Here is a 27,719-nt window from a genome sequence, read left to right on the forward strand (position 1 = left end):
TGCAGTCAATCGTTTGTGTCAACACATGCACTCTCCCTCTACTACGGATTGGGCGGCTCTCAAGAGGGTGTTACGGTATGTAAATGGGACACTACATCTTGGTCTTAAGATTACGTCTTCTCCTTCTCTAGATATTCATGCATATTCTGATTCGGATTGGGCTGGCAATCCTGATGATCGTGAATCTACTAGTGGTTTTGCTGTATTTTTGGGGACCAATCTTGTCTCATGGGTTTGTCGAAAACAACGTACTGTGGCTCGTTCATCAACTGAGGCTGAATACAAAGGACTAGCGGATGTCTCTGCAGAGGTTACTTGGCTCGTCTCTCTGATGAAGGAAATCGGGTTTGCGTCACCTTCTGTGTCCAAACTCTGGTGTGACAATCTGGGAGCTACTTATCTGTGTGCTAATCTGGTGTTTCATGCTCGCACCAAGCACATTGAGATCGACTACCACTTTGTTCGTGATAAAGTCGCGAAGAAGGAATTACAAGCCAATTTTATTTCTACCAAAGATCAGATAGCGAATATTTTTACTAAGTCTCTTTCGTCTGTACGTTTTAATTTACTCCGTTGCAAGCTCAATGTTTTGGCTGACCAACCTTATGCTTGAGGGGGAGTATTAGGACTATTAGGACTCTATTATCCATATTAGACTAGGACTATATTATTTGTGTTAGACTAGGATTCTATCTAGCATCTCTATATATTCGCTTCCTGTACTCTCAGACATTATTATTGAATACAACACAATTATATTCTCATCTATTTTTACAGAATTGAGATAGTCAGCTATTTTTCTTGAACTAACAATGGAACAGACGAAAAAACAAAGATTTTCAACTTGCTAAGGATAAAGGACGAGAGGTAAGTTGATTGATTTGGACATGGTTAAGATTGGAAGTAAAAGAAATGAAGAGAGAAACGAAGCATTTACAGTCGTTATATTATAGACCGCGGTGCATGTGCACCGCGGTAAAAAACGACGCCGTTTCTTTAAGTAAAGAAACGGCCCGCCGTTAGAGTTAACGGAGTCCGTTTGTTTGGTGTATTAAACACCAATTGACACTACAGTATATCCAAACCGACACTGCAGTTATATCAAAATGATAATGTAGTTATAGTGAAATGAAACTGCAGTGTATATAAACTGAAACTGAATAACATTTCACATATTTGAGTGTATATTATACAATGAAGCTGTAATTATATCAAAATGATCATGTAGTTGTGTTTTAATGAAACTATAGTGTATATAAAATAAAATTAAATAACATTTTCACATATTTGAGTCTATAAATATCGAATGAAACTATAGTTATATCGAAATGAAACTGTAGTTGTGTTCAACTGAAACTGCAATTCATACAAAATGACACTGAATAACAGAGTTACTTTTTGCAAAAGGGTGCGAAACGGCGGAAATAAACACTGTTAATTTTCATTTAAAAAAAAAAGACGCGCGGTGCATAATATAATTTGCCAAGCATTTATACATGGGCTTTCTTGAATTTGGGCTCTACATTTTATCTTTTTGGGCTCTTAAAAAGATAGAGAGATGAGGATGAAATGCAAAGACCGCGCAAATTATACTGCATCCGTATGCACTAGGATGCAAAAACGACGTCGTTTTGGTTAAAAACGCGCATCCTACTTAAAAAAGAAATCAGGTTCGATTCCCGGTAATAACATTTTTATATATTCGTAAATTCATAACTATATATCCACAGTGAATGAATGAACTAAATATCCACAATAAATAAACTAAATATCCATAATGAATGAACTAAATATCCACAATGAATGAACTAAATATCCATAAATTCATAATTATATATCCAGAAATTCATAACTATATATCCATAAATTCATAACTATATATCCACAGTGAATGAATGAAGTAAATATCTACAATGATTGAACTAAATATCCACAATGAATGAACTAAATATCCAGAAATTCATAACTATATATCCATAAATTCATAACTATATATCCACAATAATGCTATTGCCGAAAATCGAACCTGATTTTTTTTTTTAAAAAGTGGGACGCGCGTTTTTAGTCAAAACGACGTCGTTTTGCATCGTATGCAACATGCATGGTGCATTCGGTTGCACATCATAACTATTGGTGTATTGGGCAAGAATGAGGATGAAATGGTCTTGGTCCGGGTCTTTCTGATCCACTCAGTTCGCTCCGAAAGGCACAAAAAATTGGTCCAAAGGGAATCATCCATGCCGATGCACCCAAGAAATTTGCCCACTTTGAACATAATTTCCACACTACCGCCGTTAAGGTTTGAACTTTGGTCTCTTCTCTCAAATACTACCCACTGAACCATTGAACTTAACCCACAACCTTAAAAGATGATGGGTATCACTGGGAATTATCTGTATTAATATAAGAGTGAGAATCTAAAGTACAAGTCATTAATGCAATATATTACACTAACACAATTTGTATTCCACTTATAACCTTAACAGTATTGACTTTTATTTTATTTATTATTATTATATATTTATTATTATTAGTAGGTATGTTTTAATTGTTTGAATAAATATTTTAGGCATATGAACGATTATGATACAAAACTAATTTTTGATGTCATACATAATAGTTATATGAGAGAAAGAATAAACCTTTGATTGGCAATATTAAGCTTCAAATGTAAAATTAGTAATGGTGATCAATTCATCATGTACTTAGGATTTTCTTTATTGGTTGCCTATCTTGAGTATCTTCTATCTCATTGTTGGTAACTCATTACTTAAGTTTTTATAAGTTTTCTATTTTCTTTTTCTAGTTCATTTTTCTTTTTTTATTGATTTTGATATTTCATTTCACCTTAGTTTGGGCATTCTGAATCGACCCCTTACTTTTGCACACTACTATCAATCTGTGCATTTGTAAGAATTTTAAAATTGTTCATCTATCACAACGATTGAAGCAAAATATGTTGTAGCAAGAAGTTGTTGCATAGAGTTGCTATATGTACGAGGTAAGTGATTTCAAATTATGATTTTGACGAAAAAGTGTATGACCTTGCAATGATTACACAAGAGACAAGAGCGATTAACATTGTTAAAAATAACCCAAGAGGTACTTCAAGTGGCACTCTCTTTGAGGGGGAGAATTTTGAAATAATCTGGGTTTGATTCTTACAAATGACGATTTTCTTTGGTCCAGCTTCTATGACTCTCGGAGCGAACGAGGATTCGGATAGACCTAACTGTTAAACGGATAGAGAAAGATCCGGACCACCTTGTGGTTTACACACACAAAAAAAAAAACATTGCTAAAAATTTGATAATACACTATAATACTAAACACATTAACATACGACATCACTTTATAAGTACAAGGGTGAGATTTAATCAAGAGTGACAACAGCACTACCAAGTAAAATAAGAGTTTGTTTTACTTTTACCAAGACCTTGTAGTCTAAATGGCACCAAGGTTGTATTCCCATATGAGAGATGTTGTGGGTTTGAGCCTTAGTGGAAGCGACATTGACTTTTTGTGCTTCAGTAGGTTGAGAAAGTAGTTATGAACAACATTCAATATATATATATATATATATATATATATATATATATATATATATATATATATATATATATATATATATATATATATATATATGAAAGGGTTAGGTGCAGGGATGGCTTCCCATGCGGTTGTGCGCAGGGACGGAGCCAGAAATTTGGTTGGGGGGGGGTGGGGGGGCGAAACAGTACAGACGGATTCAGAAAATTTTTCTAGAAAAGGCGAAACATTAAAACAAAAGAGATAATTTAAAAAAAATAAATAAACTACCTAAGAAATATAATTGTAAATATTGTTGGATATGGACGAAAAATAAAACACATCGAAACTTTATAAAAATATTCATAACAAAATATGAAACATAATTAATAAAATAATTTGAATATAAAACACATTATAAATTACACATCTAATTATAGAGTGTGTGTGTAATATTAAAAAAGCTATTAAAAAAAAATTGTAATAACTACGTTGATGCTAAGATTGGAACCCTTAACCTCATTATTACCAAAGTTGTGCTCTACCACCTACTCTAACTCACTTGTTAATATTTTATAGTTTTTTTATACTAATACTAAAACATGTACTATATATACATATATACATACAAATACTATATATGGGGTGGGGGTGGGGTGAGGGGGGCAGCCGCGCCCCCTGCCCCCCCTCTCCCTCCGTCCCTGGTTGTGCGGTTGGACGCACCTTAATCATTAACATGGCGCATCTTAAATACACAAATCACCACGCACCTTAAGTACAAAACACAAGCACATTAAGCACAGAACAAAGCACTTTGAGCACAAAACTCACACACTTAAGATTTTAAAATGTTTCACATTAAGCACAAACTCACATGCATTAAGTACAAAACCCACGCACATTAAGCACAACCTCACGCACATTAAGCACAAAACTCATGCACTTTAAGTATTAACTCACAGACCTTAAGTTTCAATGACTACTGACATTAATCACTAGCTTCTCACACATTAAGCACAAACCCTACGCACATTAAACACAAACTCCACTCACATTAAGAACAAATTTCACGCACCTAAAGTACAAAAGCTCACACTTTAAGTTTAAACAACTACTCACATTAAGCACAACCCCGCGCACATTAAGCACAAAACTCACGCACCTTACGCATAAGACTCACGCATCTTATATACAAAACTCACGCACATTAATCACAAAACCGCTCACCTTAATATTGACCTAGATGCAAAAATTACAAAATTGCCACCACGTTTTTTTTTTAAAAAAAAATTGGTAATCCTGGATGTTAATTTAAGCGAGATGAATGGTCCAGATTAAACCGCACAACCACACCTGAGCACCCTAACCGCACCAGAACCTATATATATATATATATATATATATATATATATATATATATATATATATATCCTTTTGCTCAACGCTACAGGTAAATGCAAGAACTCGTAAAGTTTAAAGTTTTGTCTTTATTAAAACCCTTGGCTCATATTAAATTGAATCATGTGTAAGAATATTACACGTATGCTTTTCTACAAAAATGACATGATTATACATTCCCCCATAAACCTTACCGTTAATAACTTCATCAAAGTCTCCCTAAAAACCATCCTGAGAGTTTCGTTTTCTTCCATACGAATCGCCCATTACTTCTTCCAAAGGTTGAATCTCCAACCTCAAGGCCCACGCTTTTGATTTGACAGGACATTTGAAAGGATATAAATTACAGTGACTCAATAGCTCAGCAAACATGATCAAATGTCGGTCTACACAAGGAATTTGTCCACTTTGAACATAATCTCGATCTACACTATTGCTAGCGAAGTTCGAACCTTGATCTCTTTTTCCAAATACTATCTAACCTACGAATCACCCCTTACTACTAGAGGCAGAGCCAAAGGGCCCCCCTCACCCCACCCCCACCCCATATATAATATTTGTATGTATATATGTATATATAGTGCAGGTTTTAGTATTAGTATAAAAAAACTATTAAATGTCAATATGAAATGTGTTAGATTAGTTGGTAGAGCACATGGTTGGTAATAATAAAGGTTAAGAGTTTGAATCCTTTGATATCAACATAGTTTTACCTCCTCCTAAGCTTCAACACAGTCACGTTTTTAATAACTTTTTTAATATTTAATACACACATATATCATTCTTTCATATTAATAGTGAAATGTGTAATTTATAATAGGTATTTATTTATTTATTTTTTAAAATTATCTCTTTTATTTTAATAATGTTTTGCTTTTACTGTAAAAATTTTCTGAATCTGTCATTACAGCCTCGCCCCCAACTACTACAAAACAATTTGGAGCTTTCACATTTATAGTTTTCACGTAAATATTTCCATGATCCTTTATTTTATACGGAGTATTGTTTATTTAAAATTAATTCTTTAAGAAGCCTTTATTTTATTTTACCATTTAGTTAAACACATTGATCTTACTTTACATATTTTCTTTTTAATCAAATAGAAATTCACAAACCTTTTTTTTTAAACTGCATTGTTTTGGTAGTCTGTTGGCTTTTTGAATCTAAGATTGTATGGAAGTTGAAGGAGTTGATTGATGACTTGATGGTGAGTCCTCTCTTTGTTACTCCGTATAATTTAATAGGATATATATTCAACTTTAAGAATCTTGATTGCTTGTGGACGTGCCGGAGTGGTTATCGGGCATGACTAGAAATCATGTAGGCTTTGCCTGCGCAGGTTTGAATCCTACCGTTCATGTAAATTAATTATTATGGAAAATTATTGGAGTTAATACCCAAAATCATCCTCGACTATAGTGGTTTTTCTCAATTTCGTCCTAAACGACTTTGGTGACCTAATATCGTCCCAGACTTTTGTGTTTCGCTCAATTTAGTCCTCCATTTGTTATTCGGTCAAATTGGTGTTAAATAAAGGGACAATTCAGTAATGTCAATATTGATCTCTCTTTACTTTCAACTTGTGAAGTGCGAAATTCATCTTTCTTGTACGAATTACACCCAGAATTACTCCCGGACCTGCAAATCAAATTTTATATTTGCAGTTTTAGGAGTAATTCTGGGAGTAATTCGTAAAAAAAAAAAAAAGGATTTCGCAGTTCACATGTCTATGAGTAAAGAGATGCCAATATTAAAATTACTGAATTGTCTATTTATTTAACATCAAATGGACAGAATAACAAATGAAGGACTAAATTGAGCAAACACACAAAAGTATGGGACTAAATTGAGCGAAACACAAAAGTCTGGGACGATATTAGGTCACCAAAGTCGTTTAGGACGAAATTGAGAAAAACCACTATAGTCGAGGACGATTTTGGGTATTAACTCAAAATTATTGTTTGTACTGTTTATACAATGACATCGTTGAATTTTATGTCTTAGAATAATGAAACTTTTGGAGTAAGATAATGTACTTTGAATTAGAATAATGTACATTATGAGTTATAAAAATGTATTTGTAGTAGGTTGCGTAAAACGACGTCGTTTTTGGACCGTGGTCCACATAGCTCTGTGGACCACAGTCCACGCAATAACTGTTGCTTCCTCTTCTGCCGGTCTCGCATAAGGTCGTACAACTAACACCACTACTCATATTAGATAGTACTGATGTATCTGGCACGTACCAATTTATATCATGGACCAGGGTCCACATAACATTATGGATTCTAAATTGAAACAATGAAGTACAAAATGCATACTCGTAAGGCACACAATTTCATAACACAAAACACAAAAAATTACAATACGTACAAGACACATAACATAACGTTATGGATCCAACTAATTAAAAACTCGAGGTACAAAATTCATACCCGTGTGGTATAAAATTTCATAACACAATTCACATACACATGTTATATATTTATTTATTTTAAAATTTAATTTAGGTACATAATTTATGTTCATACATACATAATTTGCAAAACAATACACAGAAATTCGTAACATAAGACACAATTACTAATTTGTTACATGTATAGAATTCATACTCTTAAGATACAATGTACATTTAATAACACAAGACATAAAAAGTCACAACACAAAACACAAACACATGAACTAAGGTTTAAAGTGCAGTGTCAACCCTAGTCCATGGTATAAGGATTGCCGCTCTTCCCCCCTTGTCATTCTCGTACTCCTTGTCTCCTTCTGTCCTGGTGATTTTGCGACCAGCCACCGTTGCCCCTGGGTCATTTGTGCACGCCGGCCGGCGGCCCTCAGCCTTGCCCCATAAAGTTTTTCCTCGTTTGGATTCACTTATTCAAAGAGTTTCAGACAATATCTATTAATATGCCCCACAATGCCACAAACTAATTGAAGCAAAAGTTAAGTAATATATAATATTTGATTAATGTGCGTGAGTTAAAAACACGCATCTCACTTTAAAAAAAATTCAGTTTTGATTCCCCTCAATAGCATTATGTTGTTCATTCATTCTGGAATTTTAGACCGTAGATTCTGAAATTTTAGTTCATTGATTATGGATATTTAGACGTGAATCGAAACTGATTTTTTTTTTTATTCATGATGGATATTTAGTTAATTCATTATTGATATTTAGTTCATTCATTATGGATTTTAGTTCATTCATTCTGGAATTTTAGTTCATAGATTCTGAAATTTTAGTTCATCGATTCTGAAATTTTAGTTCATTAATTCTGGATATATAGTTCAAATTATGCACAATATAATGTTGTTGTTGGGAATCAAAATTGATTTTTTTTTTTAAATGAGACACGCATTTTTAATAAAACGACGTCATTTTTGCATCCGTATGCATCATGCATGGTGCATACGGATGTGACAGGATAGTGGTGCTGGCACCCGACCCGGATCATATGCAGCATCTGACCCGACACCACATGGAAACCCAACGGGCAAAACTCCTACGGGCAGAATTCCAATGGCTGTCACCTTTACTGCCATTGAAGCCACCATTGATGTTACCATTGATGAGTGAGAATTAAAGGCTTAGCTCCCCATTTATGCTTCATGTTGTTACCGTTAGCAGCTTTTCTATAAGTAGGGGCTCCCCTCAGCTTGGAGGGGGACGTTCAATACTCTGGACACACGGTACTTTCGATACTAAGACAAAAGGCAATACAACTGTTGTTACTTTCTTATTCGTTACTCTTATATTATATTTCCGGTAACATATTTACCGTCATTGGTGCTTTCATTGAGAGCCTGAGTCCAATACTCAAGCAGGCTACGACACACACAACTCATTCCTCTTTAAACAGCAAGTTTGAAAGAATGGTGTCCCGCAGCTCCCATGGTTCCCGCAACGTGAACAATGGCAATGCCTCAGGTGCCTCCGGGACCAACTCACCAACAATCGCGGAGGGGACCTCCGAGAACAGCTCAACAACGGGAGGCCCGGGAACCTTCGAGACCAACTCAACAATGGAGGAGACCTACGAGACCAACTCCACAATGGAGGGGCGAACCAAGTCATGAACCTCCAGGCGGTCATTCAACAAGCAGTGACGGCGGCACTAAACCAAGTGGCGGTGGGACTACAAGGCCAAGTGCCCCCGCCGCGGCCTCAGGAAATAGAGGTAGAATCCCCACGGAGGGTGGATGCCCAGGACGCGACCCGTGTCGCGAGGGACGCAGGGCGTCGCACTAGGACCGGGGGTCCGGGAGAGGGCACCCAAAGAAGCGGACTGGCCGGACGGCAGCCCAGGCCCTCCCGCTCTGCCTTAGAACGGTTGGGACACGGGGCGCCCGCTCGGCAAAGACCGGAGTCGCGTGCCGAGGGGTCCTCCGCTAGAGGCCCTCGCCGACACGAGGAAAGAGAAGCGGAGAGATCGCCCACAGAAAGGATGGGCGAGTCTCGTGGGCCGGCCCCGTGCCGGCACGGTGACGAGTCGGCCCTGATTCGACACTCGGAAGAGCGAGGCTTCGATGAACCGGCCCCGCGTCGGCACTCGGCGGAGCAACGCGTCGATGAGCCGGCTCCGCGTCGGCACTCAGCGGGCGAACGACGCGTTGGTGAGCGGGTTCCACATCGACACTTGGATGGACGAAACGTCGAGGAACCAGCTCCGCGTCGACACTCAGATGGACGACACGTCGATGAACTAGCCCCACACATGGAGGAGCGGCAGCCGGCCCCGCGCCGGCACCCTGACGAATCAGCCCTGGTCGAAAGGCTGCAGAGAAGGATCGAGGAGTTAGCAAGAAGGGTGGAGGCACGGGAGCAGTCGCCGGAACCCGAGGTACGAATGGCAGCACCGTTCTCCCCAAGCATCATGGACGTACCTCTGCTGAGGGACTTCAGGTTACCCGCCATCAAGGCATACACGGGAGCCACTGACCCACGTGTCCACATGACTAGGTACAAGGCTGCTATGGTGATGATTGGGGCAGGGGACGCCATCATGTGCCGAGCGTTCTTGTCCACCCTGGATGGAACGACCCAAGATTGGTTCAACACCATCCCGGACCGGTCGATCCAAAATTTTGGAGAGTTGTCCAAAAGCTTCCTGACATACTTCTCTGGTAGCATACAGCGTAAGAAACCGTTCTCTCACCTCTGTGTAGTAAAGCAAGATAGAGGCGAGAGCCTCAAAGACTTCCTAATCAAGTGGAAAAAGGAAGTCAATAATGTCTACGACTTCGACTCCAAGACGACGATCCCGATATTCATCCACGCCTTGAGATCGGGGTATTTTCACAAGCAGCTGAACGCCCACCACCCCCGTTCTTACGAAAATTTGATGAGGACGGCTAGCCGCTATGCCGAAGCAGAGGACGTCGACAGGAAAAAGAAAGATGAGGAGGACGGCAGGAAAAACGGGAAACCTGGGAAAGCTGGTCCGTCCAGCCAGGCACCACGTTCGAACCACCTGTCCGCAGGGAAGGGCCGGGACCATGAACGGCCTCGCCTGGTTCCCCTGCGTAACCTAACTCCTCTTACCCATCCCGTCAGCGTCATCCTAAAACAGGCTGAGGAGATGAGAATAGTCGAGTTCCCACCAGAGTGCATGAAGGTCTCCCCAAAAGGAGACCAAGCAAAGTACTGCAGGTTTCATAGGCAAACCGGCCACGATACGGATGAGTGTCACGTTTTGAAGAGACAAATAGAAGAACTCATCCAGAAGGGCTACTTCCGACATTTCGTCAAGCAATCCAAGCAGCAGCAACAGCCGCAACACAATCCACCAAAAAATGTCTGGAGGAATGAGGATGGCACCGAGCCGTCCACCTCGAACGCCAAAAAAAGAGAACACGACCAAATATCTGAGCAGAATGATAGCGAGAAAGAAATCGAGGTGGCGCCCAGACGACAAAAGAAGCACACCATACACTTTATCTATGGTGGATCCGCAGGGGGTGACACTCCTGCGGAAAGAAAGAAGTGGAGCCGGCAGCTATACGTGGGAGAAGTGGTGAGTCTTCCTAGAGAAGAGAAACAGAGACAGGAGGCCATCACCTTCTCTAATGACGACCCCAGAGGGCCCGTTACCCCATCATGACGCCCTGGTGATTGAGATGGACGTCAACAATGTCATTGTCAGCCGCATCATAGTCGACACGGGAAGCTCAGTCAATGTGATGTATTACGAAGCCTTCACCAAGTTAGGGATACCTAGGAACCAGCTCAAAGAAGTACGTACCCCACTCTCTGGATTTACGGGTGATTCAGTGGAGACGGAGGGGTTAGTGGTCTTACCAGAGGAGATAGGCACGAGCCCTAACATTCGCAAACTTGACGTGGAATTCATCGTTGTAAGACTCACTTGTGTGCACAACATCATTTTGGGGAGACCGGCACTGGAGGACCACAAGGCCATAGCGTCGGCGGAACACTTGTGTATGAAGTTCCCTACTCCGAGTGGGATAGGAGTCGTCAGAGGAGACCAGAGAGCAGCACGCAGTTGTTACGTAAAAGCATGCAAAAAGATTGACGGAAATGACCTACAAGTCCACACCATCTGCAAGGATGATCGATCGGGTATGGAACTCAGAACATTTAATTAGATATTATAAGAAATATTTTGTAGTCGTGGTCCGTCCAGACCTGTAAAAAATATTTTGTAATCATGGTCTGCCCAGGTTACTTTGCTCAAATAAAAGGTTCTCAGCACCACCTTCGATCAACCAAAAGCCGGCCGACGCCGCATTATAGAAAAAACAAAAAAAAAAAAAAAACAAAAAAAACCAAATACCAAGGCCGAGGTGCACGCCTCGGCCCAAGGCACGACTAAGGCGGCGCCTCAAGCCGAGCCGCAAAAAGGCCTGAGGCGCGCGTCTCGGTCACTGGCCGAGGCACGCGTCTCGGCCAACGCCCACGACTGAGGCGATGCCTCGGCCAAACCCGGCTAAGGCTACGCCTCAGCCAAAAAAAAAAAAAAAACAAAAAAAAAACAAAAACCAAGGCCGAGGCGCACGCCTCGCCCCAGTGCGGGCTGAGGTGACGCCTCGGCCCAAGGCACGACTAAGGCAGCGCCTCAAGCCGAGCCGCAAAAAGGCCTGAGGCGCGCGTCTCGGTCACTGGCCGAGGCACGCGTCTCTGCCAGCGCCCACGCTGAGGCAACGCCTCGGCCAAACCCGGCTAAGGCGACGCCTCAGCCTGAAAAAAAAAAAAAAAAAAAAAAAAAAAAAAAAAAAAAAAAAAAAAAAAAAAAAAGAAGGCCGCCAGGCGCACGCCTCGGCCATTGGCTGAGGCGCACGCCTAGGCCGGGGCCTGAGGCGCACGCCTCGGCCAGGCCGAGGCACGCGTCTCGGCCATTGGCCGAGGAGGCGCCTCAGCCTGTCCGTAAAAAAAAAAAAAAAAAAAAAAAGGGCCGGAGCTCGCCTCGGTCACGATCGGCCGAGGCGCACGCCTCGGCCACGATCTGTCGCGGCGACGCCTCGACCTCGACCACGGTCGGTAGAGGCGACGCCTCAACCACGATCGGACAAGGCGACGCCTTGGCTACGATCGACCGAGGCGCAAGCCTCGGCCACGAGCGGTCGAGGCGACGCCTCGGCCACGAACGATCGGCCGGGGTGCACGCCTCGGCCATGGTTGGTCGAGGCGACGCCTCAGCCTCGGTCGGAGGCACGCACCTCGGCCAGCCTAAGCCGCAGTCCGTCTCGGCCAGCATAAAAAAAAATTCATGTGTGATTTGGAAAATAAAATCACATACTCGGGATCAACCGGGATTCTGCACGATATCAAGCAAATTCAGTCTTACTCACTAGTCAACTCAAACACATCCGTAGACTCAGGAGTAGGGGGGACTGGTGACAGGATAGTGGTGCTGGCACCCGACCCGGATCATATGCAGCATCTGACCCGACACCACATGGAAACCCAACGGGCAAAACTCCTACGGGCAGAATTCCAACGGCTGTCACCTTTACTGCCATTGAAGCCACCATTGATGTTACCATTGATGAGTGAGAATTAAAGGCTTAGCTCCCCATTTATGCTTCATGTTGTTACCGTTAGCAGCTTTTCTATAAGTAGGGGCTCCCCTCAGCTTGGAGGGGGACGTTCAATACTCTGGACACACGGTACTTTCGATACTAAGACAAAAGACAATACAACTGTTGTTACTTTCTTATTCGTTACTCTTATATTATATTTCCGGTAACATATTTACCGTCAGGATGCACAGCATAATTTGCCCATTCTCTGACAGTAGGCTCGCTTGAGTTTCTTTTTGCGCTTTAACGATTTAGTGATATCCAGAGTAATTCTTGTTCTCATAAATAGCTTCCTACTTCCTATAAGCTAAGGTTTCTTGGATCCGCTAAACAAAATCACCTAGGGCCCTCTTTGGTAAAATATTAGTCTATAGGTTAATAAATCATTATTAATTTTTTGATTTGGTTAAAAAAATATCAATATAAGTATTTAGTTAATTAGTTTTTTGTAATTTCAAAATGATAAAATTCATAAAGCTACTCAAAGCAACTTTTTCAATTAACTTTTTGAGAAAAAAAAATTATACCAAATAGCTATCGGGGGAAGCATATGATTAGAAAAAAGAAGTGTAATTTTGGGTAAAAAGTATCTTAAATTTTTTTTTCTTCCAAAAAAAAAAAAAAAAGAAGAAGAAGATCAAATTGAAAATACCAGGGGGAAGCATATGATTATAATTCCTTGAAAATGAGGGGATTGTATTTCTACAAAATTGCAATTCCTTTTGACCAAATGAAAAAATTTGCTTGCCTTTGGAAAAGTTTCATTAAGAATATATAAAGAATTGATTATATGATATATTTTAATTTTACCTCTAATAAATGCATTTAATTTTTTTTTCTTATTGCATGTACTAGTCTTTTTATGCGTGATGTGCAAAAAATTCTAAAATTACCATCTACTCCGTATCTTTCACTTTTTGCAAAAAATTGTGTAAGATCCGTGAGACGGATTGGGTCAAGATGAAATGTAATATTTAGCATTATATTTGCATGGTCACTCGACCCATCTCACGAATAAAGATCAGTGAGACGGTCTCACACAAGTGTGATTCTTCACTTTTCTATTTTTGTGGTAAGAATTTAAATATAATAATATTTAGGGAAAATTGCACTTTTCGTCCCTAAGTTATAGGATAATTATAGAAATCGTTCCTGAGTATTGATCATGCTCACTTTTCGTCCCTAAATTATCATTGGTGTCGCATTTTTTGTTCTTCTGTGCTCACTTTTCTTCCATGAGTTATACTAAAATTACAAATTTCGTCCCTAATGTTTTATTAGTAAAAGGATGAAAAGTGCAACGTCAATAATAACTTAGAGACGAAAGGTGAGTATGTCCAATACTAATAACTTAGGGACGAATTCTACAATTATCATATAATTTAGAGACAAAAAGTACAATTTTCCCTAATATTTACTTATTTCTTCTTACTCAAACAAAGGCTTTAGTGTTAGGGAAATGGTTGCTCTCTCAGGTTTGTTCTAATAATATATTTAAACAATAAATATTATATTGTTTGAAATTTGAATTGACTTACAAGAGGGTCGTATTGGAGAAGATCAGAGCAAATTTCTGGACAAAATAAATGGAATCTGTACGTCAATTTGAAATGTTATTCCTTTTTAAGTGTTTCCCATTTCATAAAAATATGGATATGAATATAAATTAGACAAAGAAAAATAATACTACGTATCTATTATTTGAGTATAAGTTCTCATTCATCAAAATAAATTCATCTTTGTCTTTATCCACCTACTTCTACTTGGAAGCAATTGCAAGAAACTATGAAAACTACTTCTACTTGGAAGCAATTGCAAGAAACTATGAAAACTTTAAGTAAATAAATGAGGCCCTACCAAAATCAAAATCTTTAAAATTAGGGTGAATCAACAATTTGGTCCCTCACTTATTCGCGACTTGTCAATGTTGCCCCTGAATCACGTATTCATCGATTTAGTCCCTGAAAATAATTGTTTTTCGTCAAATCAGTCCCTATGGCCGTATTCCGTCAAGTCTCAGGCGAGAGCTCCGATTTGCCCTGGGCATTTTGGTCTTTTCACGCCTTCTTCTTCATTCCATCGTCGTCGACGTCAACTTCACCTCCGATGATGAGTTGTTGACCCCAAACGTCACTCTCCGGCGAGTCATCCAGTCGTGGTGCCGGTTTGCTGCTTCGCCGAGAGGGATCAACTGCCAGGGACCCACCACTGCCGTCTCTGCCTCGCCGGGAAAAGGGGAGGTCGCCGCCGCCATCTCTTGAGCAAGGGTCGCCGGAAAAACGAAGCTAAGCTTGCCACGCCGCCGCCGATCTATTTGCTTCGCTGGAAAAGAAAGAGGGGCGGAGGTCGCTGCTCCGATCTGCTGCTTCCGCCTGATTCCACCAGAGAGAGGGAGGGGAAATGTAGGTCCATGGACCTTGTCTCGCCGTCGGATGTTGTTGAAGCCGTACGTGAGTTAGCCGAGAGAAGAAGGGAGAGACGAGAGGTAGATAGGGATTTGTTTGGTTGTTGCTCAGCTTTTACCGAGAGAGAAGAGAGACGGAGCTAGCCGCCACCTGTCGCCGCGATCTGCCGGGGGATCGCCGGCGCTCGCTGTCGGAGGAGAGGAACGAGAGAGAGAACTAAGATGGAGAGATACGGCAGAAAAGGGTTGTTTGCTGAAATTCTCAAATTGCATGCTAAGGAATGGAAAAATTCTCCTTGTTTACCATTGGATTTGATTCATAACACCATAGGTGTTAATTAGGCAAGCCATCGGAGGTGCAGCTGACGTCGGCGGAAGAGATGGAGCTCCCTCCGGCGAGCTTGAGCTTCTCCGGCGAAGTTTGGTCAGAGTTAATGAAGAAGAAGGCATGAAAAGACCAAAATGCCCAGGGCAAATCGGAGCTCTCGCCTGAGACTTGACAGAATACGGCCATAGGGACTGATTTGACGAAAAACAATTATTTTCGGGGACTAAATCGATGAATACGTGATTCAGGGACAACATTGACAAGTCGCGAATAAGTGAGGGACCAAATCGTTGATTCACCCTTAAAATTAATACCGTAATTTTTCTAATCTATATTATTTTAATCCGATATCAACCAAGGAAAAACATATTCAGGGAGACCGTTTCTCTCTAATGTAGAAACGGTCCCCCATGTTTGTTTCTGCTCATACGAAAAATTTCAGTAGTGTTCAGCATTGATACGTATTCAAACGTATTTGAAAGAATATTTAACAAATTTTGAAAAGATTAAAGAAATAGTAACAATTTTATTATCTAAATATATAATAATAAATTTTATCCGTGCATTGCACGCGCACTGCACGTGCATTGCACACGCACTGTACGTGCATTGCACATGCAGACTGCACGGATAACTGGGCAATTATTTGCTCGAATTCAAGCAATGATAACATAACAAAACATAAGCGATACAACTCATTTCATCAATTGCACTATATATAATATTCGTTGTTATAATTTATATTTGTATATTGATCAAAATATTCTTAAAGATTATAACAAATCTATTCCGTACAACGCACGGATAAAAATACTAATAATAATAGTAATAATAAGGTGATAAAATGTTACTGTGCGCAAAAAAAAGACAAAAGACATATTATGGAATAAATTACAATAATAATAATAATAATAATAATAATAATAGTATTAATATAATGGATCAAAATGTTTACACCAAACAGTTTAATACTCCAAATAATGGAGTAATAAAGAAAAACGATTGGTCGCTGCTCCAAATTTGCCAACTGGAAAATGCTATGTGTACTTTCATTTTCTACTTTTAATTTTTATTCTCACATACAAAATTTTAATATAGACATTTGTATTGAGATCCACATAAAAAAAAAAAAAAAAAAAACTAACTTATCAGAACTCGTCACATCAAAAAGTAAAATTGGAAAAGTAAGATTTGGGAGTACATGTAGCAGAACGTTTTGCAACCTAAGTCCTAAAACAGACGGTGATGTACGTGTCTACGGAATCAATGCAGTAATATGGGTCCCAACTTGAAGTTTTGGCCCGACTCTCCACTCTCCAGCATTTATTTACATAAGAAGTTTCAAATTCACCTCTCCATCCTATGGTCATTTCCGACCAACATTATACTAAAACACAAGGAGCCGTTTATCAACTGAAAATTTCTGAAAATTTTTAGAAACTGAAAAATAGAAAACAGAAAACATGTTTACTAACACAGTTTTCAATTTTGAAAACTGAAAATAATTTTTAAAAAAATTTCTGAAAAACTAGAACACACTTAAAAAAACTGTTTTCAAAATGAAAAACTGTTGCTTCCTCTTCTGCAGTCTCGCATAAGGTCGTACAACTAACACCACTACCCATATTAGATAGTACTGATGTATCTGGCACAGTGGCACGTATCAATTTATATCATGGACCAGGGTCCACATAATATTATGGACTCTAAATTGAAACAATGAAGTACAAAATGCATACTCGTAAGACACATAATTTCATAACACAAAACACAAAAAATTACAACACGTACAAGACACATAAAATAACATTTCTGGATTAAAAACTCGAGGTACAAAATTCATACCCGTGAGGTATAAAATTTCATAACGCAAGACACATACACATGTTATATATTTATTTATTTTTCAAATTTTATTTAGGTACATAATTTATGTTCATACGTACAGAATTTACAACACAAGACACAAACATTCGTAACATAAGACACAATTACTAATTTGTTACATATACAAAATTCATACTCTTAACGTACAATGTACATATAATAACACAAGATATAAAAAGTCACAATAGAAAACACATATACATAAACTAAGGTTCAAAGTGCAGTGTGACTCCTAGTCCATGGTATAAGGATTGCCGCTCTTCCCCCTTTGTCATTCTCGTACTCCTTGTCTCCTTCGGTCCTGGTGATTTTGCGACCAGCCACCGTTGCCCCTGGGTCGTTTGTGCACGCCGGCCGGCGGCCCTCAGCCTTGCCCCATAAAGTTTTTCCTCGTTTGGATTCACTTCTTCAAAGAGTTTCAGACAATATCTCTTAATATGCCCCACAATGCCACAAACTAATTGAAGCAAAAGTCAAGTAATATTTAATATTTGAAATCTCCGTAGAATCATTCTCCGACAATAGGCTCGCTTGAGTTTCTTTTTGCGCTTTAGTGGTTTAGTGATATATAGAGTAATCCTTATTCTCATAAATAGCTTCCTACTTCCTATAAGGTTTCTTGGATCGCCTAAACAAAATTACCTATGGCCCTGTTTGGTAATATATTAGCCTATATGTTAATTTTGACTTATTTGACTAGTATTAACTTTTTGATTTGGTTAATTAACTTTTTGTAATTTCAAAATGCTAAAATTCAAAAAGCTATTCAAAATAACTTTTTCAATTAACTTTTTGAGAAAGAAAATTATACAAAACAACTATCAGGGAATCATATGATTAGAAAAATGAAGTGTAATTTTGTCTAAAAAGTATCTTTAATTTTTTTCTTCCAAAAAAAAAAAAGAAAAAGAAATCAAATTGAAAATACCAGGGCAAGCATATGATTATAATTCCTTGAAAATGAGGGGATTGCATTTCTACAGAATTACAATTCCTTCTGATCAAATAAAAAAATTTGCTTGCCTTTGAAAAAGTTTCATTAAGAATATATAAAGTATTGATTATATGATATATTTTAACTTTACCTCTAATAAATGCATTTAACTTTTTTTTTTTCTTATTGTACTAGTCTTTTTATGTGTGTTGTGCAAAAACGTAACAAATGTCAAATATTAATATTTAATGTTAAAATCATAATTATATTGATTCTTTAGGTTACAACAGATAGAGAAAATATAAAACAAATATTACCTTGTAATAGGATAAGTAATACTAAAAAAAGAAAATCAAATTCACAATAAGCCATTTATATATGTTTTCTTGGAGAGGAAGAGTGTTGCTTCCCTCATCCTTTTCTTGGATAGGAAGACAGTCCAGATTGACCTCTTCGTTTTTTCTTGGGGAAGAGGTTCAGAATTATTCATAACATCAAATTTTTTTATATTATCATTAAATGTTTACACGCAAAAAGTAACAAATAGCATGGGCAGCGTAAGTTGACTGCTCCAAAATAATCAACTAGTCTACTATGTTGGTTGGAAAAGTCTACTCAAAATGGTCCCACTATTACTAGTATAAATATATGTACTCGCCACTCCTAGACCACCATACTCAACACTTTGACTAATATAGAACACAGAGAGAGTGAGAGAGAGGGAGAGAGAGATGGAATTTGCAGCGGCGGCAAGTGAAAAGCATGAGATAGTGATAATCGGTGGTGGCATTTGTGGACTTGCCACAGCCCTTGCTCTTCACAGGTACCATTACAACCTACCTATATATATTTGTATTATTAAGCTCACAGATACCATAAATATGAAAATTTTGTTACTAAAGTATTAGTATTATCTCCTTATAGACCCTCCACTGCCTCCGGCCAACAATTCTCCTCCTAACACTTGTCAGTTTTTGCTCTTATTCGGACTCGAATATGTGAACTGAATTTGATACTACTTGTTAAGATCAAACACTTAATTACCATTTTGCAAAAAATTAGCTCGTAGCGAATGTGTAACTTTATTTTCTTATACTGCCATACATTTTTGAGAGCCCAGATGCTGAACTTGACCCTTTACCGTCCTCCACTCAATAATCCACTTAGCCACATGGTGTTGGACTTTTTGAGAGCCAGAGTGATGGACTTGACCCTTTAATAGCATCCGACCAAAAATCCACTTAGCCACATGGTGCTGGACTTGGCCATTATCGGCCTCCGCCCAACACCAGCTAGTCTAAACAACCAGTCTAAACTGCTCTTGCTGGGACTCAAACCCGTAAACTGACTCTGATACCACTTAGCTTGTTAGATAATCAAGCGCTTATCACTACACCAGAAATTATAACTCGCAACTTTATTTCTTTGTAAACCGACATCACATTTTCGAAAGATAGGATGATGGACTTGACCTTTCACCGGCATCCATCCAACCTATATCATAACAACTATACAAAATAATTTGTACATAATTAGGATCACTTGTATTTGGGATGTATGATATATACAGGAAAGGATTGAAAAGTATAGTGTTAGAAAGATCGGAAACACTTCGAGCACAAGGGGGAGGAATTGGGCTGTTGCCTAACGCATGGCGAGCACTTGATCAACTTGGTGTTGGGTCCCGGCTAAGAAGCATGGCTGTTCTTCTGCAGGGGTGAGTGATTATTATTGATTAACAACTTGCCATATGTATATATGGAATATGGTCAAATGGTTGGCACGGGCTTAACTCATTAATTCAGTAGATAATATTTGAGAAAAGAGACCAAGGTTCGAATTTCTGTCAGTGTGAGGATTATGTTCAAAGTAGACAGAATTTTTTATACGCATCAAATGCTCTGTCGAGTCGGGGTGTAGGGGTTTTTGAAATTGGGGCAACTTATAGGAGAAGAAGGAATATGGTCAAATTATCATTTATTGCATAATTTATAATAATGTGTATGTAGCGTTGTACGTCCATACAACAATTACTCCCACTACCTGCCTGCCATTGACTCCATCCAAATATAATTTAATTTTGTGGTGCTCGTCGCTATCATATATGGAGTATATATATCAACTTGTGATAATAAGTTCACCATACAACCTATTCTTTCTACTTTAATTTACATACTACTTGTGCTATAAATATATGTGTGAATTTTATGATATTGTTTCACATTTTTTTTTTAAAAAATAATGTTATGTTAATACATTATTTCTTATTAATGCAGGGGACGTGATATCTTGATTGACGAAAATAAAGAACGAAAGATAGAACATGTGTAAGTTTGATATTCATTCATATTTCAATTTTCATGTTTACTAATTGAAAGTTGAATAAATTATTTAAATTTGTAAACATAAAATTTTCAAACAATCATTGTCACTAAGATGTTTAAAAGGAGAAAAAAATAACGGAATATGTAATAAAATATTACAGTTAATATTATATCTTTAATAATAAAAAAAAAATCTTCAATGTATGATCAAGAATAAATATATAGACATGTTTGCCTTCAATGTTATTTATTTAATCATAATGTAATATTTATAATAAATTAATTTAATCATAATAAGTTGTTATAAAGTATTGTTTGAAAATTATACTAATTTGTTTTCTATTATATTGTATTAAATTATTAAAAGAATCCACTATACATACTCTTAACTTTTTTACTTTTTACTAACATAACATATTAACATATATTTTGAGTCATTTAGGGAAAAATAAGTTATACATAGCGCCAAGTACCTTGTTCTATCTCTCCTATGTGGGAAGCAATGAGATCTCTCCTCAGTGAAGACATTGTTGACTCTGTGTGCTTCATTAAGTTGAAAAAACATATTTGAACAGATACTACAATGTAATAGAGTCAGTAACATTCTAAAAAAAAGTTATATATAGTTTTTATTTATTTTTCCTCCTAAAAAAATTCAATATGTATCTTTTTTTTTTTTTTTTAATTATTGTTACTGTAAGTCCACTTATCAATTTCTATATACTAAATTAAGTATGTATGTGGTGGTGATTATGGATAGGACTGGAGAGTCACGTTGCTTGCAAAGGAGTGATCTTATCACAACGTTGGCTGACGAATTACCGATTGGGACTATACGCCTTGGTTCTGAGGTTGTCTCCATTGACCTTGACACTGTTACTGAAACGCCACGCCTTTTGCTCACTTGTGGGAGCTACATTGATGCAGAGGTATTTTTTCAGATATTTAATTTTATTTTGTTTGTTCAATTATTATAATTAGGGAAAAGGGTTAAATAGGCTCTCGAATTTTAGCTTAAAAGTCAATTAGGCCCCTAAATTTTTTAAAGGTGCAATTACACCCATCAACAATTCATTTAGGTGCAATGAAGCCCAAAAACAAGTTAATGACCTGCTATCACATGTCATTAGGGTTCAGGCCACCTTTCGACGAATTTTTCGGCAAAAAAAGTGACCAGCAACAGACCCAGATTTGCCGAAAATTTCGCCGGTCAAAATTTTTTTTTTTTTTTTTTTTTTTTTTTTTTACCGGAAAATTCGCCGGAAGGTGGCCTGAACCCTAATGACCTGTGATAGCAGGTTATTAATTTGTTTTTGGGCTTCATTGCACTTAAATGAATTGTTGATGGGTGTAATTGCACCTTTAAAAAGTTTAGGGGCCTAATTAACTTTTAAACTAAAGTTCGAGAGCCTATTTGACCCTTCTCCCTTATAATTATTAGCTATAGTTTTAGTATGGTGATAAACATTTGATTTTGTCAATTGGTGTCAATGCAGGACATTAAAATATAATTTTTTAGTTTATGTGTTAAAATTAAATTTGTTGGTTACATATTAAAGGTTAATGAGTTTATAAATGGCAGATTGTGATAGGGTGTGAAGGAGGGAGATCAAAAGTGGCAGAGTTGCTAGGGTTGAAGGCGTCAAGGGCATTTGATGTTGGTGTAATTAGGGGCCTCACCACCTACCCAAATGCTCATTCAATGCCACATGAATTTCGCCGAATTAGAAAAGGAGAAATTGGGGTTGGAATGCTTCCAATTACTCAACATTTGATCCATTGGTTTGTGGCCCTTCCAACGCACTTATTATCAGGTATAAATTAATTCTTCACTAATTTGTTACTAAAACCTTCAATCCCCATTGATGAATTTGGATAGACAATTGATACTAGACCTCACTTTTCTTATTATAATCTAATGTGATTGACAGGAGATAAGTTCCCACATGATCCAAAACACATCAAACAAATGGCCCTAGAGTTAATAAAGGACTTCCCTTCAAACATACACGAAGCAATAGAATTGTCGGACCTGGATTCTATGTCTGCCGCGCACTTGAGGTATCGTGCACCATGGGACTTGCTCATTGGGAGAATGCGTAAAGGGACGGTTACTGTTGCGGGGGACGCAATGCACGTGATGGGCCCTTTCGTAGGGCAGGGTGGCGCCTCCGGGCTAGAAGATGCGGTTGTGCTGGGGAGATGCCTCAGCATGGCAATGAGTGGGATTGAAGGCAACAACAAGAAGGAAAAGATTGCGAAAATCGAAGCTGGGTTGGATCAATATGTGAAGGAAAGGAGAATGCGGGTTTTGGGATTGTCCACTATCACTTATCTCATTGGTATCATTGTGGGGAGCACATCCCCACTCGTAAAGATGATTGTTGGCTTTACCTTAGCTATTCTGTTTAGGGATAGAGCATCCCATGTTCATTTTGATTGTGGTAAGCTCTAATGGGTATATCTTGCCTCAAATACTGCTTACTAAATTACTAAATTAAGCTTGTGCGGACTTAATGCGTATATCTTAATGGATGGTCTAGGTGTACTACAATATAATATTATAAAATTAATACCGTGAAATGTATTAATGTTTTGATAGAAATTCTAAATAAGTGTCTTGTTAAAGGATTGTACATCAATCCTAAGAGGTGACTTGGTCCCTATATTTTGAGTTGTTTAACTAGTTGCGTTATGTTATGTTTCAAGCATGTTTTATTAGTTATTAGATTGTGTATTGTAGCATTATAGTTTTGTACTTCCCACTTTCTCATATCAATAATAATTTTTACCCTTATATATAAACTAGCATTTTGGACGCATGATGCGCGAAAATTCATGCACAATATTAACACATTGATAAATATAAATAATTAAAAATTATAGTTCAAGTTATATATGCAAATAATATATGTATTATTTTTTTTTTTTAAAAACCAATCTGCCGATTGTATTAATTGATCAAAGCTATAATAGAGTCAGGCGGGATAGAATCCCAATACATAGAATGATCCTGAGCGAAGGCTAACGAAGCTAAAGTATGAGCATGTAAATTAATCTGTCTAGGCACATAGCTTAACGAAATAGAACTAAACAAAGACATAATAGCTCTGCATTGGTCAATCACGACCCCAACATAAGAGTAAATGGGTGTGGTTTGCTGCTGCATGGTACTCCGCAAAATCATCTAATCCGTGAGACAACTTGCTGATGTGATACTCCTTTATGCAAGCCAAGAAAGCGCCTCCTTATAGGTCAGCGCCTCAGCCATGAGTGGTGAACTACCAAACGGCAATTTGCCCTTTTTTGCCGGTACGAAGGACCCCTCGGGTGATATTAGAACAATTCCATACGTGGCCTCCCTGGTTCCTTGGCGAAACCCCGCGTCCACATAGCAACGTAAAGTGGCGCCGGTCTCGTGCTGGTCTTGGCCCGAGTTTGGCGTAGGCTCCGGCAGTGGATGGCGGCAGTGTGCTGCGCTGAATGCCCTTTCCGCCACTGCTGCACCCCTGACCACATCGGCTGGCCGCACCATGGTCCGTTCCCACACCGCCGCATTGCGGCTTCTCCAAATACTGTATAGGACCGCTATCATGAGTCGTGTTTGCTCCTCCGTTAGGACCGTCATAGCCGCCGTTAACCATGTTGAAAAGGAATCTGTAACAATATTTGTTATAGGCAATTGTGTTATATTCCAAACTAGTGTAGAATATTCACAGAACACTAAAGCATGCAACACATCTTCATGATCTAAAGCACACATTGGGCAAAGAGGTCCACTTCCACTCTTTTAATAATCAAATTAGTGGCAGTGGGTAGGATATCACATATGGCTCTCCACAAAAAAGTCTTCCATTTAGGTGGGACTTTCAACTTCCACATCTTCACCCATTTATCAAAAGTTCCTGGGTTACTCTCAAAATCACCCACAATTCGCCTATAAGCATTTTTTACTGTATATGTCCCTTTTGGGTCCCCATCCAATACTATGAGTCATCATAGTCAGGGCTTACAGGGATCATAAGTATTCGGTTCACATCCTCAGGGATAAAAAGATCAGATAAGATATGTGGATCCCATGTACTTGTTTGTGGATCAATTAGACCTGCCACTCGCGCCTCTCTTAACTCTTCTGGCATATTTGTTTGTACCAAGGGGCTAGGATCATCCGGCAACCATGGATGACCCCATATCAGAGTTGACTGTCCATTCCCAATCCTGCGTCGCACCCCAGCCGTGACTATTGGGTGAGCCGCCATTATACTCCTCCAACAGAAACTCGGGCATCTCCCAATAGTAGCATCAACAAAACCAGTAGTGGGGTAATAGCGAGCCTTATATATTCTTGCGGCAAGTGATCCTGGATTGGTAAGAAAACTCCATGTCTGTTTTCCTAACATAGCCAGGTTAAAAGCTCTTAATTCCTTAAACCCCAAACCCCCAAACTTCTTAGGGACACACAATTTATCCCATGCCTTCCAATGTATCCCCTGTCTCTTCCACTTCCCCACCGGAATTTATTCATGGTTCGCTCAGTGGACTGACAAACTGTTTCAGGCAATAAAAAGATACTCATTGAAAACGTAGGCATAGATTGTGCTACACTTTTCAATAACACTTCCTTACCCGCCTGAGATAAAATTTTTTTACTCCATGATCCAATCCTTTGCCTAATCTTTTCCTCCACATAAGAAAAAAAGCTCTCTTATTTCTGCCCACAAATGATGGCAGGCCAAGATACTTTCCAAAATTGTCTGCCTGCTCAACATCCAGGCACCCTGCAATTTGCATTCTGTCCACTCCTGCAGTATTCCGGCTAAGACATATATTGGATTTATTATAGTTTACCACCTGCCCAGACAACTTCTCATACCTTACCAAACATTGCATAATGACACCAGCTTCCCGAGTATTTGCTTTGAAAAAAAGCAGACTATCATCTGCAAAAAACAGATGTGATACTGGGGGTGCCTCCCTGGCGACTCTACACCCATGTATTGATCCTGTCCCCTGTTCCCTTTGCAACAACATCGAAAGCGCCTCAGCACAGATAATGAATAAATAAGGGGAGAGAGGATCCCCCTGTCTTAGACCACGAGTCGGTTTGACCCGTCCCCCTACTTCACCTTTAACCATCACAGTATAATTCACAGTTGTCACACATAGCATAATAAGCTGGATCCACTTCTCACTATACCCTAAAACAACCAACATCCTCTCCAGGAACGACCACTCCATTCTGTCATAAGCTTTTGACATGTCTAATTTTAATGCACTCCAGCCCACAGCTCCACACTGTTTCCTGTTTAAGTAATGTCCCACCTCCGCCGCGACCAAGATGTTATCCGTTATTAGCCTGCCAGGAATAAAAGCACTTTGGGACTCAGAGATAAGATTACCCATAAGTGTTTTCATTCTATTGGCCAACATCTTAGCCATAATTCTATACGTGACATTACTTAGGGCAATCGGTCTTAAATCTGCAACTGTCTCGGGCGCTTCCGTCTTGGGAATTAAAATTATGTTGGTATCATTTAACCCTTCTGGGAACTCACCTGAGTTTAACGCATGCGTTATAAACCGAGTTACATCCTCTTCAACTACTGACCAAAAATGTTGATAAAAGCCTGAATTCATTCCATCCGGGCCAGGTGCTTTATCCGGAAACATTGAGAAAAAAGCTGTTTTTACCTCCTCCCCATTAAATGGGCGATCCAACATCACATTTTGCTCATTAGACACACGAGGGGCAAAATCATCAAAAAGGGGATCATCACAACACAAATTATTAGAAGTAAAAATACCCGTAAAATATCTCAAAACCGCCGCATGCATATCGGTGCCCTCAACCCAATCACTAACATCATTCTTTATACTAGCAATATAGTTCTTTTTTCTATGGGTAAAGGCATACCTGTGATAGAACTTAGTGTTGGTGTCTGCACCACGGAGCCAATGTTGCTTTGCTCGTTGTCTCCAAAACACATCCTCTTGGGCCTCCAACTGTTTAAGCTGATTCTCGACCAGTTGGTACTCAGCGAGGGCTGCTGGGTCACTTGTGTTTTGAAAACTCTCCTACTTCCTCCTCAACTGTCCAATCCGATCACCAAACTTATGGAACTGGTCTAACTTCATACCACAATAATTCTGACAGTGTGATAAACCATCCGTCCTCCCCTCCTGCCACCCCTCCTGCCACCCCTCTCTACCACCTCCTTACAGCCCTCATCCAACAACCATGCCATCTCAAACCTGAACCTCCTCGGCCCCCTTTCCCTACGCGTGCAAATCGCATTGATGCTTAGGAAAAGAGCCGAATGGTCCGAAGCTCGAGTCTGTAAATTCTCCACCCATGCATTTTCATTCATATCACCCCAACCATCCGTTACTAAGACCTTATCAAGTCTCTCCTGTATCCAATTCAGTGTGCCTTTTCCTTATCCCATGTAAATTGCCGGCCTCTCATCGGCATCTGCATTAGACCACATCCATCTACGGCCTCTCCAAACCCCCGTAGCAGACTATTAGGGTACGGGTTGTCTCCCCTTCTCTCATGCTGATAAAGGAGATTATTAAAATCCCCAATCACCACCCATGGCAACGCAGATCTATCCTTCAAACTAACGAGCAGGTCCAAGGATTCCTCCCTTCTATTCCGATCTGGACAACCGTAAAAGCATGTCATGCGTCAAATCTTACCTGACAAACTGACCTCCACGTCAATATGGTTCTACGAGTAACTTAACAATCTGACCGTGTTATTTTCCTTCCAGAAAAGAGCCATGCCCCCACTTAATCCTTCATTATTCACATAGAACAAGCCATCATACCCAAGCCTGACACGGACCCACTTCGTATGTATCCGTCCCA

The 27,719-nt window shown here is 39.1% G+C and overlaps 2 protein-coding genes and 1 non-coding gene across 3 annotated transcripts; 2 read left to right on the forward strand and 1 right to left on the reverse strand.

Moving 5' to 3' along the window:
* The first annotated feature begins 6,204 nt into the window (after positions 1-6,204).
* Positions 6,205-6,286, forward strand: TRNAS-AGA. The gene has a single exon. It is a non-coding gene; the product is annotated as a tRNA-Ser (tRNA).
* Positions 6,287-19,176: 12,890 nt separating this feature from the next.
* LOC109177309 (3-hydroxybenzoate 6-hydroxylase-like) lies at positions 19,177-23,361 on the forward strand. The gene is made up of 6 exons (XM_019326622.1): positions 19,177-19,348; positions 20,096-20,242; positions 20,802-20,852; positions 21,610-21,778; positions 22,432-22,663; positions 22,781-23,361. Exons 1-6 carry the CDS (start codon positions 19,257-19,259, stop codon positions 23,302-23,304), a joined length of 1,215 nt encoding a protein of 404 aa, XP_019182167.1. The 5' UTR covers positions 19,177-19,256; the 3' UTR covers positions 23,305-23,361.
* A 711-nt stretch (positions 23,362-24,072) lies between these two features.
* On the reverse strand, positions 24,073-27,094 carry LOC109177251. The gene is made up of 5 exons (XM_019326566.1): positions 26,987-27,094; positions 25,500-26,852; positions 24,934-25,273; positions 24,611-24,835; positions 24,073-24,506 (listed from the first exon to the last, which is right to left on the reverse strand). Exons 1-5 carry the CDS (start codon positions 27,092-27,094, stop codon positions 24,073-24,075), a joined length of 2,460 nt encoding a protein of 819 aa, XP_019182111.1.
* Positions 27,095-27,719: the final 625 nt, after the last annotated feature.

Source organism: Ipomoea nil, unplaced genomic scaffold (assembly GCF_001879475.1).
Source record: "Ipomoea nil cultivar Tokyo-kokei standard unplaced genomic scaffold, Asagao_1.1 scaffold0804, whole genome shotgun sequence".
Taxonomy (NCBI): domain Eukaryota; kingdom Viridiplantae; phylum Streptophyta; class Magnoliopsida; order Solanales; family Convolvulaceae; genus Ipomoea; species Ipomoea nil.